Here is a 14,870-nt window from a genome sequence, read left to right on the forward strand (position 1 = left end):
ACTTGCGACATGAGACACAACAGACCTAGTGATGTGCTTTTTTTAGATGCTTACCCTTGCGTGTCGTCGAGCTAAAGTGTTGTCGTTGTCTGCGTGTTGTTGTAAAACTTCCAAAACTCTCTTGTTTTTTTTAGCTGTGTTTTCTTTGGCTGCCATCAGCCTCTTTTGAAACAAACTCCTTCGTCTTGCTGTTAAAAACATCCACATGCTGAGAATGAAGAACACCATTCCGTCGATATGCTCCATTGTTGTGTGTTTGTTTGTGGCGCGTTTACGATGATGTCACGGCAGTAGAGGCGGCGCAACTATAACGACACGTGAATAATCCCGCCCACTCTAAAGCGGTACTAAACTGCAGTAGAAACGCAAACCGAGCCGAACTGAGCCGAACCAAGGTGAGCTGTACTGAAGCGCCATTAGTGTTGAACATGATGGCGAACAGGTTGAGACATTCCTGTAAAATCATCTTGCACATATGAAATATGTTTTGTGAATAAACTGTTTCCGCCATTCAAATGTTAACATAATTTTGACTCACCCTGTATTTTTCTTTTTGTTTTAATTAAATTAAGTGATTTAAAGAGAAAATGAACTGCAGAATTCTGTGGCAGGGAGGACAGATTCTTAAGTCTTCATTAACAAAAGATTCTACTATACACACATAATGTTAAGAATTATAAACAGAAAATTTACATATACTATAGTTAGTATCATAAATCTTCCTCCTACAACTTTGTGTTTTTTTAATATATCCTTTTAGGTACAAATTATATTCAAAAGTGGATGTAGCATTTATTAAAGCACATACAGTATACAGTATATATAATTACAGCCTTTCAACTAGTTTCTAAAACACTCACTAAAAACAATTCAAGTCAAAGACGACAAACAACAATCATACAGTTCTGTTCTGGGTAACTCAAATAGAAAAATCTTTAAGATACTGGCATTACTGGACAAGACATACCAATATTTTAAGTTTCAGCTTATAAAATGCATTGCATGCTTGAGAGCTTTAGAATCTCTTTTGCAGCCTGTCCTTGTTGCACTAGATTTTGCTAATTCATATTTCAAACTTCATGTCTTCTTTACTTCCAAATAATTCTCCTTTTTTGAGTGCCATGTGTAAAAATGACTTTACATGTTCATTTAAGTAGGGTGCTGTGTGACGGTATAATTGCCATGATGTGTCCATTTGTCTCCTATATACAGTTGTGCTCAGAATAATAGCAGTGTGTTTAATAAAGTGAATAAAGCTCAAAATCCTTATAATAGCTTTTATTTCCATACATGCAAATGCGTTGGGAACACTACACATTCAATTCCAAATCAAAACATGAAGAGCATTTTATCAAATTTGTGTTATTCCTTTACAGAAAGTGAAGGGAATATTAGACTGTTCAAAAAAAATAGCAGTGTGGAGCTCAATTAGTGAGGCAGAAAATGTTGTGCATGCTGTTTAAAGAGCATTTCTCTCTGAAAAACTGAGTAAAATGGGGGTAATTCCAGACATTGTTCGGAAGAACAGTGTACTTTGATTAAAAAATTGATTGGACAGGGGAAAATATATCATATAAAGAATTACAGAAAATGACAGACTGCTCAGCTAAAATGATTGCAAATGCTTTAGAATGGCAACCAAAACCTGAAAGACGTGGAAGGAAACTGAACACTACCATTCGAATGGATCAAAGAACAGCCAAAATGGCAAAGACTCGGCCAATGATAAGCTCCATTTAGATCAAAGAAGGCCTAAAGTTACCTGTGAGTAATGTTACAATTAGAAGACGCCTAGGTAGAGCCAAGCTATCGGCAGAAAGCCCCCACAGAGTCCCATTGCTGAAAAAAAGACATGCTTAAGAGGTTACAATCTGCCAAAGAGCACACCGACTGGCCTAAAGAGAAATGGCGCAACATTTCTTTTTGGGTCTAGGGGCCACAGACAGTTTGTCAGACAACCCCCAAACACTGAATTCAAGCCACGGTACACCGTGAAGACAGTGAAGCATGGTGGCACAAGCATGATGATATGGGGATGTTTCTCATACTATGGTGTCAGGCCTATTTATCTCATACCAGGGACCAGTTTGAATACCTCAAAATACTTAAAGGGCTCATGTTGCCTTATGCTGAAGAGGAAATGCCATTGAAATGAGTGTTTCAACAAGACGACAACCCCAAACACACCAGTAAATGAGCAACAACTTAGTTCCAAACCAACAATATTGACGTAAATCCAATAAAAAAACTCGTGGGGTGACATCAAAAATGCTGTTTCTGAAGCAAAACCAAGAAATGCAGAACAACTGTGGAATGGAGTCCAATGAAATACCTGGTGCCAGAAGTTGGTCGGCTCCATGCAACACAGCTGTGCAGCAGTTCTCAGACACCGTGGCTATGCAACTAAATATTAGTTCACTAACTCAAAGGAAAGCAAAACCCTGAAAAATTATTCAGTTTATACAGTGAATGTTTGGAGTTTGTAAAGAAGAACACAGACACTGCTATTTATTTGAACTGCCGAATATTCCCTTTTCTTCACTTTCTGTAAGGGAATAACACAAATTTGATACATTTTTCTTCATGTTTTTATTTGGAATAGAATGTGCCATTTACGTGTATGGAAATAAAAGCTATTATAAGGATTTTGAGCTTTATTCACTTTTTTTTTTAAACACACTGCTATTATTCTCAACACAACTGTACACTGAACAAATCTGAAATGCTTTTATCTTAAAACTTCAAACCTGAAGATCAAGAGAAGTACCCGTGCCTTCAGAAAGTATTCAGACCCCTCCACTTTTTTACTCATTATGTTACAGCTTTGTGCTAAAATTATTTAAATTCGTTCTCCCTTCATTAAGCAGCACTAAATACTAGTGAATGGCAGCAACAATAGTTTAGAAATGTTTGCACAGTTCTTAAAAGGAAAAACGGGAAATATCCAATTGATACAAGCATTCAGACCCTTTATGTAGCACTTTGTTGAAGCAGCCGTTACAGCCTAGAGTCTTGTTGGGTATAATGCGACAAGGTACTCCTACCGGGATTTAAGGATTTTCAGCCATTCTTCTCTGCAGATTCTCTCAAACATGGTCAGGTTGGACAGAGTCCGTCAGTAAACAGTTGTTTTCTGGGTCAATCAAGAACATTCACATAGTTGACCATAAGCCACTCTTTGTGCTTTGGGTCACTGCCCTGTTGGATGGTGAATCTTCGACCCAGATCACTCTGGAGCTGGTTTTCATTAGGGAGATCGCTGTAGTTTGTACTGTTCAGCTTTTCTTCAATCCTGGCCTAGTCTCCTTGGCACCACCAGTGAATGTGCTGCTTTCTTCCAGATATTACATTTAAAACTGAGGCCAAACAAACAGTTCATCCAGGGTTTTTACCAGACCAGAGAATCTTGTTTCTCCTACTTGGATTCCTTTAGATGCCTTTTTCGCCAACTCCAAGTGGACTTTCATGTGTCATCTGGACTCTCTCTCTCTCTCTCTGCCAGAAAGCCTAGATTAGTGGAGTGTTGCAGTGATGGTCATCTTTCTAGAACTTTCTCTGATCTCCACATGGTTCCTCTGGAAGTCATCCATCATATTCTTGGTGACTTCTCTTAGGCCCATCTCACCAGATTTCTCACTTTGGACAGGCAGCCAGATATGGAAGGGTTGTGCGGTTCCAAATGTTAATTCATGTAAGAAATATGAAAGACTCTGTGGGAATCTTCAGTGTGGCAGAATTGTTTTTAGGTGTGTCTTGATGCAGTCCTGTCTCGTCACTGCTGGCAATTCCTTCCACCGCATAGCTTGGTTTCTGCTCCAATATACACTGTCATCTGAGGGATCTTCTATAGATAGGTGTGTGCCTTTCCTAATGATGTCCAATCAAATAAACTGACAAGAGACGGACCCCAAACAAGGTGTAGAAACATCAACAGAATGGGATGCACCTGATCCAGATATCAAGCGTCATAGCAAAGGGTCTGAAAACTTGTGTCAATTATATCAGTTTCTCTTATTTTTCTAAAATTTGAAAAGAATTCTAATACATTGTTTATGCTTTATCATTCTGAGATACTAAAAAAAATATTATAGTATAAGGATTCAAAATAACAAAATGGGGAAAAACTGAAGGGCTCTGATACTTTCTGAAGGCACTGTACATTTCCCCAGGAGAAATTTCTCTTAAGAATTTTCGGGTAACAATCAACAAATTGCACAAAGTTTGAACTGAATATTGCCCCTGTGGAGCTTGCACGTTTGTGTGTGCGTGCACATGGGTTTTTCTACCACATGCCAAATGACATGAATGTTAGATCAAACTAGCAATTCCAAATTGGTCCATGTGTGACATGGATGTGTTCATAAGAAGGGCCTTCAATGGACTGGCAATCTGTCTAGTGCTGTTTCCTAGCCAGAACAAAGTCTTTTACAAACATGAAATGAATTAAGTGCATCCTTGTATAGTTTAATGGACAGTCTAAATTATGACTAAGTTTGTTTCATAAATTATGTACATACATATACATTGCACATAAATACTGCTTGTTTAAAATGAGACATCTTTCCACACAAAATAAATTTGCACCTTTTACACAGTACCAACGTGACATTCAAGTGTCAAAACTGAACATATTTTTAGCAGGTAAAAAGAAAAGCTGTAAAAATGCTTGTTTCACAGATTTAAGGGGGTGGAAGCAGAGAAAGTAAAAATCAAACATTTCAGAAGAATAGCTTTTATTTTAATAAAGTTTAGATGTATGCAATCCAAAATAAGTCCAACATTCAATCAAATATTATACAAACAAATGTATTTTTATTCACAAAGGGTTCAATTGAAAAGTTTTATTAAAAATAAAAATTATACAAGGGGATGACAGTTCAAAAATGTATTTCAAACAGTATTTTGACATAAACCTTGGTTAACTCTTCTGTCCATTAGTCTTACTCCTCCCTCCAAATATGAAAATCAAAAGTTTTAAACAGGTAATTGAATTACAAACTTTTGGCAGAGAAATGGAAAAATGACAACTGAAAGCATAATAATGGGCATGGCAGATGTAATTCAGAGCCGGATATTAAGAAAACACCAAGCTGCTACTTGCAAGACAGAGAAGTGAGGATAAAACATAAAACTCAGGAGGACATTAAAATAATCCAGTTTAATGTACATTTCTACACAAAAATAGTTTGCTCAGAAGCCTAAGGGACATGAGAAACATCAATCACATTTACCAACTTTATTAAAAATGTACATGAGAAGTAATTTTGAACAGTTATCTTCAAGGGGATGGGCATCTGTGTCCCTCAATTAGCATTTTTTCCATATGTTAAAATGACATTGTGTTGGGAAAACAATAAGAAAGTTATGTAAAAAGTACTAGACCTGAATTTTCCTAGTCCCATTTTTGCTGTCCAACAGCAGGAAAGTGAATAAAAGTCAACATGTGATACTTAAGGCGACCAATTCCTTATAAAGGAACATTTCTCCTCCATGTCTACAATCCTCTTCGGCTGCAAAAACTGTTTGCACTTTAAAAGCAAGGGGTAGGGGCCTGCTCTCTCTTCTGTCAGCCCTTTTATCGCCTTTTGTCCTTTCTGTCTGATTTGCGTTCTCTTTCGTTGCGTGAAGGTCTTTTCCCCGAACGACTGCCTTCTGAAACTGACCTCTTCCTGTCTGCTCTGGAGTTCTTGTCCTTGGACCCTTTTATGTCCCGACTGCTTCCCTTGGATGACTTGTGATTCCTGTCAACTCCTGGGTTTCCTTTCTTCCTTTCTCGCTCTCTGTCCCTTTCTGCACTGCGCCTTCTACGCTTCTTATTGTGACCCCGCTCACGACTACGACTCTCACTGCTTGAGCTACTACTAGAACTACTGCGACTACTGCTGCTACTACTGCTAGAACTGCTCTGGCTACTGCTTTCACTACTGCTACTACTAGAGCTGCTACCACTACTACTAGAAGTGGAGGTACTACTAGAGGAGGAGCTGCTGCTGCTCCTACTTTTTCTTTTCTCCTTTAAATGCCCTCTAGCTCGGTTACTAGACTTGCTGCTTGATGTGAGAGTCTTAACAGGCTCTTCCATTTGCTGTGGCAAATGTGGCTGTGGACGCCGATCATCTTGCACGGTTAAGCTAAACTCTATCTCTTCTCTAGGAGAATGACTTTCAGGTACAATCATTTCTAGGGCAGCTTCAGAATCAAGCATTGGCTCATATTCTATCATAGTTTCAGCTTCAAGACCATTTTCCTTTTCATTTTCTATTTTAAACTCACTCTCCTGATCTGTCTCAGATACAAAATTCACTTCTTCCTTTTTCTTCTCCTGTACTACCTCTGTTTCTGCTACTCCTGGGGTGTCATCTTTCCTCTCTACCATTTCCTGATCATTTTCTACCTGTGCAGGCAATACATACTCTTGAGCATCTAAACAACTATCTGGCTGCCTCTCCTGCTGTTCTTTCACAGCACCACAAATACCCTCCTCCTCCTCTTCCTCATCCTCTTCCTCATCTCTAACTTCCATAGGCTGTTCGTGTTGCTGCTCTTCTGTTTGTTTTACAATGCTGCTTTTCTGTTCTGGTTCTACATCACTATGAACTAAACTAACCTCTCTCTCATCTCCTGGTTCCTCCATCTCAATATCATTGTGCTGATTACCTGTCTCTTCCATCTCGGCTTCTTGCTGAGCCCGCTTACCCTCCTCCTGTTCTTCATTCTGCCGATCTTCATTTTTCAACTCCTCCTGCTCTTTCTCCTTCAGGGAGTGACGCCTAGGCCGAGCTTCCATTTTATTAAGCTGCTCAGCAAACTCTTCACGCCTTGATTGTAAGATACCTATACAATTATGAATTACATTTGTCTTGTAGTATGTTGCACAACTCATATTAAAGCACAGAATTTGCTGCATTCAAATATTTTACATTAATCACTATTAAAATATTGGCTAGTACATTGAAATTTATAAAACCTACAAAGCTGGGTATTTTAGTGACTGTAAATCTCAATTACTAGCTCTTAAGTTGAACATGTCCATAACTCCCACCTAACATGACCCTCCCAAAATGACGCAAAGATTTTTAAAAAGTTGCTAGAAAGTACATGAAAAATGAACAAATCTCCTCTTAAAAGGAATACTTAATTTTATTTACAGTTTTGAAAAATGCCTAATAAATTACTGTAAGACTCATCAGTCTGACTGCAACTGCTTTTCAACCAACAGTAAAACTTCTGTGGTCTATTCAGTACAGAGGACTGTACGAAAAGTCTGTTTCAAAAGTTATCTGTGCTAAGACTGCTTACATCAAGCACAAAAATGAAATAAATATATAGGTCCTGTTAATTGAGATCAATTACAAAGTATTTTAGGTTTGCCATGCAGTGCATCAGAACCACCATTTTGAATTCTGTCCTTTGCAGTCCAAGTTTAACTAAGTAACAGCAAAATAAATGAAATTCTGCAAAAAAAATTCAGATTTACTTTAAGTTCAGCAAATCACAGAATACATAAATGTGTTTTAACGACAACTGTCTAGTGTTCTATGAGTATTTTCTTATCACAGGGAGAGAGAAATCATAAACGGAGCACAAATCTTACAGTTTGGCGCCGCCATGAGTGGCAGCCTCTCCAGTAGCTCCGTATAGAACTTTATATTTCTACCTTTTTCTCTATCTCACTGATCATTCCTACCACTTTCTTTTATGTGGACTTGTGAATTTCCCCTTAGGGATTAGTAAAGTATCTATCTACCAAATGAGCAATTTGTCAGTTTCACTATTAGGAACACTTAATCATTGAAAATTTGAAGGAATGGTTGTTGTTACTATTCATTTACTCACCATTCATCTTTTTCTGTGAATCCTCAAGCAGCTTATGAGTGGCTGAACACATTCGGCCAGGAATATAGAATACAGGCGGTTTTGTCTTTGTTCTTATATATTTTATAATTTTCATGTTGTGCATGTTCCACTCTTCTTGCTAAACAAGTTTAAAAATGAAACAAACAAAAATCGGAATAATTTAAATATAAATATTAGTAACAAATACTGCAACCAATCATTTTGCATAAAACTCATTTGTCTGATGACATTTACAACATTATGATAAACAGAAGCAAAGAAAGGGCTAGAAAAGTGAGTCATCATCACTTTGAAGAAAAACTGTATTCCACTCAAAAATGATTTCTCATGTTACTTTACCCCATGTACTTTGTAGTGCTGGCCAAGAAAATGTTTTAAGCCAAGAAAAAAATTTTATATCTTGCTTTTCTGATTAAAGTACTTAAATGACTCTCAAATGGGATCAACTGGTGACCCATGTTTTAAAAAATAAATCACGTTAACACATGAGATTCTCTTTTTACATGGATGTTTGTCACATTTGCCACTATCCAGTATTAGTCTTCTATTGATTCCTTTCAGGAGAATCTCCCTTATGTACTTTTGATAAATAATCCTTTGATAATATCTGAACACTAAATTGTTTCTTCTTTTTTTTTTTTTTTTGCAATAATTCAAGTGCAGTTGAGCTCTTTTCTATAGTTCGAGAGTTAGACTGTCCACAGCTAGTCTTCCTTTTCCTAGCTTTTATATTCCTTTTACTAGGAATGTGAATAAAAATCATTTAAACATTTAGCTCATTTGAAGATGGAAACCCTTTAGGAAGCCACAAAAAATTGTTAGCCCCCACACTGACCTAACCAAATCACACTATATAGAGAAAAGAAGACTTTAATACAACTTCCAAGTCACACTGCATATCAGTACTATAAATCAAAAACTGCACAACAGAATCAAGTATAATTAGTAAAGCCAGGTAAAATGGGCAACGTGAGCATTCCTTATCTGTTGTTCTTATTTTGCATGCTCTGATGAGGTGCACGATGAGAACTTATAAATGGAGTAAGTGCTCCCACACACTTGCATCTTTTATAACACAGGTATGGCAGCAATACTGGGGCAAACAAAGAAGAGAGAAGGGTACCTTAAGAAAAGCATTGTCAGAAATTTCCTGGATTCAGGACATACTTTCATATGGGGGGGATACATTAGGCAGTGTGTATCTTTTATATAGTATCTAAAACCTGAAACAATTGTGGTATTACAGCTTTCCCTCCCTTTGTTCCAAACCAAGCTGCAGCAGGGTGACACCTCTGATTCTAAGCATCCAGATCCCCATCAGCGTTAATTAGAGAGAGACTGGGACAGAGAGAAATCTATCTATAGCTAGAGAGAAAGACATATGCAAGTCTACACTTATTGCGCTTACATTCAAAATCTCTGCATTCTTCTTACATAACAAAAAGGCACTGGTGCTGCATTTCAGGGAGTGAACTGTTAAGCAACTCATTTTGCTTTAGTATCTCATGTTTTGGTGAATGGTTTTGCTTTCTTACACTACCATAATGTGTACAGTATTTACTTTTTATGCAATTGTGTGCATTTTTTGCAATATTATATAATCAAATTTCACATTTGGATTCTATGTATTCTTTTTCCTTGTGGGATAGTCTTAAAGTGAAATATTGTATATGGAACTCATGTATTAGCATTTGCCATAATGAGAGATAAGCACGTGTATAAACTAAAATCTGGTAATTTGTGCTGTATATATAGGTTCTTTCTACTTTAATAAAGTTTATCCCAAACTACTGTTCAAATTCCTTTTTAAATTTATTCTCTTTGGAAATTGGGCTGAAGGGCTTGAAAGCAAACAAACAGAAACCAGCAGAACCCAAAAATGAATTACAAGCTGTCTGCTTTTCATTTGCTGTGTTTCATCCTGGCATAGAGCAAGCATGGCAAAAAAAGAGAAGGGCATCCTAATGAATGTTGCAGATTTGAGGAGCATACCCCCACCCCCTACCCCCCCGTGTTTAACCACCTAGCCATACAAGCATAATACATTAACTTAGCGGAACCTTCCACTTATCACTAAAATATACAAAAACGTGATGAAAATATTGAGAGGTTATAATCCGATATTAGAATTGGAATTCTTTATAATAAATACTAACCAAACTTCTAGGCTTTTAACAACCCAAATGTTTGCTTCATCGAGATGATCCAAATCTGATTTAAATCATGACTGCCATGCAAAATTATCTACAGACTCAACACTACTATGTTTTTGTGTAGGTAATAAAATAGTCCTAGCAACTACAATTGGGAAATATTTTTCAGAAAGCATGATCAATCCCAGATCTTACCAACTGAGCAAGTTCAACTTTTTGTTCCAAAAGCCTCAGCTCGGTTTGTTTGGCACGGCGTTCTTCAAATAGCTCTCTTTTTTCATTTTCAACTTTTTTACGTTCTTCTTCTGCCTGGACCTCAAGCTTTTGCTCAATCTCCTGCCTTCTTTTTTGCTAAAAGAAAAACACCACAAACCCTAATTAGTCAAATGAACAAGTATCAAGTTAACTGGCTTGATAACGAAGACTAAAAAAGTGTCTTTTCATGCGCATATTAAAATTGACGATCAGAAGTAGTATCTTAGTAGAATGATTATTTAAATACATATAGTGAAAAGTCAAGCAAAATGACACCTTTTATTGGCTAACTAAAAAGATTACAATATGCCCAAAATTACCCTTTCTGTAGCAACAGTGGACTCTTGTTTAAACTTCTGTAGCGTACCCATCAACAGGCCAAACATGCGTCGATTCCTGTAAAATAAAAACAAACAGTGATCTGGTAAAAGTGAAAATCTACTTCAACACACCACTTTCAGACACACTGAAAACAGAAATAAGGCAAAAAAAGAACTAACAAATTTCTCATCAATACTTGGTCATAACTGATGTAAAGAATGCAGAAGGTACCTAAAGCCGACATGTATTATTTGTGGATACATACTTTGGGGGTGGTTGTATCTTTTATCCCAATTTAAATGCAGTAGCAGCTAAAAGTGCATGATTTCAAATTCACAAATTTATGGTTGAAAGAAAAAGATGGAAAAACAACATGAACACTGAGGCATTCCCCATTTGTTCACCGTCATTTTGTCTCTCTTACTGAATCATATGGTGACATGATAAATTTGAGATGTGTGAAATTTACACTTGCAATGTCTCAAGAGACTAGACATGCTCCTTTCATACTCTAACTTACCATCTGCAACTTTGCTTTTTCATAATCGTGCAAAGGAGAGCTAAACAATCTTTTATAGCCCTAACCATATCAAAATGTATGAAAAACTAGGTCCACCTTTGCTATATTATGGTGTGCAGATTACAAGTTGCCCTAAAGTAACACTACTGTACACAGATATACTATATTTAAAGTTACTGATAAAACCAATTAATATCTATTGTATATACATTTAACAAAACCAGGTTTGCTGTACTTTAAAGGCAATGTGAGGTAATTTTCGAATATTCACGGTCTATGAATGTATCCCTCGTTCAAGATGAGGCTTTACTGTACAACAGATCTATCAGCTAAAAAGAAAAGGATGTAGGGAAAAAACCCATCTGATTCATACTAATCACAATGCAGGTGGAAGTGCTTGAAGTTGCCAATAAATTTAGTCATGATTCAGAAACTGAGTGACTATACACACTTCAATGAAAAAGAAAAATAGCTTATGCTTAAAATAACTGATACAGTGTCTTATTTTAAGAAAAACATTTGTAAATTTTCAACAGTTACTGTACCACAGTACTATATTACTTGTCGGCATTATATACATTTACCAATTTTAAAATTTCACAAATAAAAAACACTGCATATCCAAAACAAACCCTGGAAGGCGATACAAAAACACACTGCCCAAGAAATAGCACAATTTTGAAAGGCATTAATGGGAATTATTTATTGTAAACCAAAAAAAAAGGATAAACAAAATTATAAAATGTCATTAAGCATTTTACCTAGTATCAAAAACAAAATTATTAAAAACTAAGCAGTACATCTGCAAATTCAATTTTTGTATCTTATTTCTGAGAAACTTATGCCAAGTCTCACGTCTCCCCATACACTGGTGTATGATCAGTTAAACACTGTAAAATTTCCCAGTTCAAATAAAATTTATTTAAATATCACACTTGAACATTTAGACAACTACCTTTGCTTGCCCTTTTCATCCATGGTTTGGTCCTGGATAAGGTCTCGACGTGTTCGCTCTTTGGAGGTAGCAACAACTGACGACTGCAACGCTGGCTAAATTTGAAGGAAAACAAAATCAGTAACAATTAGTAACAATAACACTGTTTTAAGTTACCACAGACAAATCAAATGTATATTTTTTATTATAAAAATGTAATAATAACAGCTCACTACTCAAAGCAGTAAATGCTGGGAGGACCCGGGATTGAACCAGCAACATCTTGATTAGGAAGCAGCAGGTCTTGATCCTGCACCAGCCAAGCAGATACAGTATCTGTGAGACAGCCACGTTTCCACTGTGAAACGTGCACGCACACATGCAAATATGTTTACTATGTATCAATTGATGTTTGGGTTTCAGTTTTCACACACTGACATCCATCCATCCAACACAGGGCACAAGGCAGGAACCAATCCTGGGCAGGGTGCCAACCCACCGCAGACACACTGACAGCAACATTTAAATTGAGCCCATTTCTTTTTCTTCAGTTTTATATTTGAATAAAAGTGCAATTGCTGTGTTATACCTTTAGTAAAAGTGTTCGATATTTGAACTTCAGTCTTCACACAATTATACACTTTACACCAACATTGCCATTATTACTATAACCTATAAAAAAAAATTATATTTAAGTTATGTGTTCAACATTTCTTGCCTTGCACTTGGAACACATTTGAAATGTATGCATTTCCAGTGATGATTTATTTTCCTATACAATTCCATACACCTTACTCCAAGATAAACAGACTTCAGCTGTGTGAATTTTGTGTCTGACTTTAGCTGCCTCGGTGAGAGATGGGATAGCAGACTGCCTGCGGCCGAGTAACATTTGAAAAACAAAGGAGCTAACCGATGGCACCATCTTCTACAGCATCAGTATTTGTTGTATATTAATACTTATCTTCTGCATCTGAAAAGGTTGTGAGCAGAGTGAAACTTATTTGGAATTCTTATAGGATGGCTACAGTGCACACATCAGGAAAGTGAGCTGTTTGGGGCATAAAGACAGTTCTGATGGTAAGGGCAGCACAAAGCCAGTGGATAATCTCTTAATATACTGCACAGGTGACAACTCAAACAGAGAATCTTGAAACAGTGTCAACTTTCTTTTAAGACAAACAGCTGAAGACACAAACACATAAAAATGTATAATAAATTTCAGGAATTATGTAAAGGCTGTACCAATTCTAATGGTAAATATCCCAAGATTCCAAAAAGTGCTATTTTAAAAGTCACTACTAGCATTACCTTTTTAACATCCTCTTCATCTTCAGCGTCGCTTTCATGGCGTGACTCTCTTCTTGCTCGTCGATCACCTGCCAGCCTATTGATTAAATTCACCATATTAGTGTTGTGAAGATAATGGAGTTCACTGGGTATTTATAGGACCAGAAATTACATTTTTGTAATTTAGATAAAGTTTGCATTATAGACCAATATTATATGAAAAGCCTGCATTTAAAAAATCCTGTAAAATATGAGTAATTCATCATAAGAACCACATAAAGTATCTATCTATCTATCTAAATGCTTCTAGAATCTCACTGTGTTTGCTACAAAACCTAACTACAAATTTACAAGGGCTAAGTGATTAGCCAGCACTACCAGCGCTTTGCATAAAAAAATTTTAAAAAAAGTAGAAAATTAAAAGGTTGCACTCATAAAAGAATGCTGGAAAGAAATCAAAGTCCAAGGCAAAGCAAGAAAAATTGAAATCAATCGCACAAATCTGTTTGTGATATTTTTTACATCAATAGCGAAAGATGTCGAATTCTAAACCCAAAACACATTGTGTGTGTATAGTTATACCACTATGTATACTAACATTCCAGAAAACCAACTTTCTTGGTGTATTCATGCAGCAAAAACCGATTAGATTAAATGTTCTGACAGCAGCCTTCCTAAGTTATAAAACTCGTACAACACATTGTAAATGCTCTTTCAGAATTGTAAATCCTACATACTAGAACTCTATATTCATTTGTGAGGCTCCATCTGTATTAACAGTTTTATCAAGACTGCACCCACCGTTTTCTCTTGTTTGTTAACTGCTGTCTATATATCTTTTCTTCTGGCTTGTGCACAAGGGGATATTAGATTTCACTTTCACTACTCCTTGAATTCCGGATTTGTAGATGCCATATTACTGAACTTGCTACTTCTTGTCTAATTGCTGTAACTTTTTTTTTTTTTCTTGAAAAATATTCTGAAGATCAGAAACTGCATTCAGCCCGCTCTTGGCACACGTGACTGACACTCAACTAAGGAAGAAAAACAGAGTGTCATGTAGGTCAGAAATGGCAACTACAAGCACACATTCTTTTTCATTTAAGGACTTGGGATATGCTATCAAACTACTTGCCCCCACAACCCAAATCATGTCAATCCATAAGTGTGCCTCCTCTACTGATGCTCTGTGTAAGAAAGGACAGAGCCAACTATACTTCCTTAGAAGACTGGAGTCCTTCAACATCTGCAATAAGATGCTGCAGATGTTCTATCAGACTGTTGTGGGGAGTGCCCTCTTCTACGCAATAGTGTGCTGGGGAGGCAACATAAAGGACGCCTCACACCTGGACAAACTGGTGAGGAAGGCAGGCTCTATTGTAGGCACGAAGCTGGACAGTTTGACATCTGTGGCAGAGCGACGGGTGCTCAGCAGGCTCCTGTCAATTATGGAGAATCCATTGCATCCACTGAACAGTGTTATCTCCAGACAAAGGAGCAGTTTCAGCAACAGTCTGTCAGTGCAGCAGGACAGTGACAG

The 14,870-nt window shown here is 36.9% G+C and overlaps 1 protein-coding gene across 1 annotated transcript in view; it reads right to left on the minus strand.

Moving 5' to 3' along the window:
- Nucleotides 1-4,826: 4,826 nt before the first annotated feature.
- pnn (pinin, desmosome associated protein) overlaps nt 4,827-14,870 on the minus strand; it is a 30,177-nt gene continuing 20,133 nt past the window's right edge. The window contains exons 4-9 of the mRNA XM_039741210.1: nt 13,352-13,427; nt 12,062-12,156; nt 10,586-10,661; nt 10,206-10,361; nt 7,837-7,975; nt 4,827-6,834 (exon numbers count right to left, since the gene is read on the minus strand). Of these exons, the coding sequence (XP_039597144.1) occupies nt 5,576-6,834; nt 7,837-7,975; nt 10,206-10,361; nt 10,586-10,661; nt 12,062-12,156; nt 13,352-13,427 (1,801 nt within the window). The 3' untranslated portion in view covers nt 4,827-5,575. The remainder of the gene's footprint in view (nt 6,835-7,836; nt 7,976-10,205; nt 10,362-10,585; nt 10,662-12,061; nt 12,157-13,351; nt 13,428-14,870) is intronic.

This window comes from Polypterus senegalus, chromosome 18 (assembly GCF_016835505.1).
Source record: "Polypterus senegalus isolate Bchr_013 chromosome 18, ASM1683550v1, whole genome shotgun sequence".
Taxonomy (NCBI): domain Eukaryota; kingdom Metazoa; phylum Chordata; class Cladistia; order Polypteriformes; family Polypteridae; genus Polypterus; species Polypterus senegalus.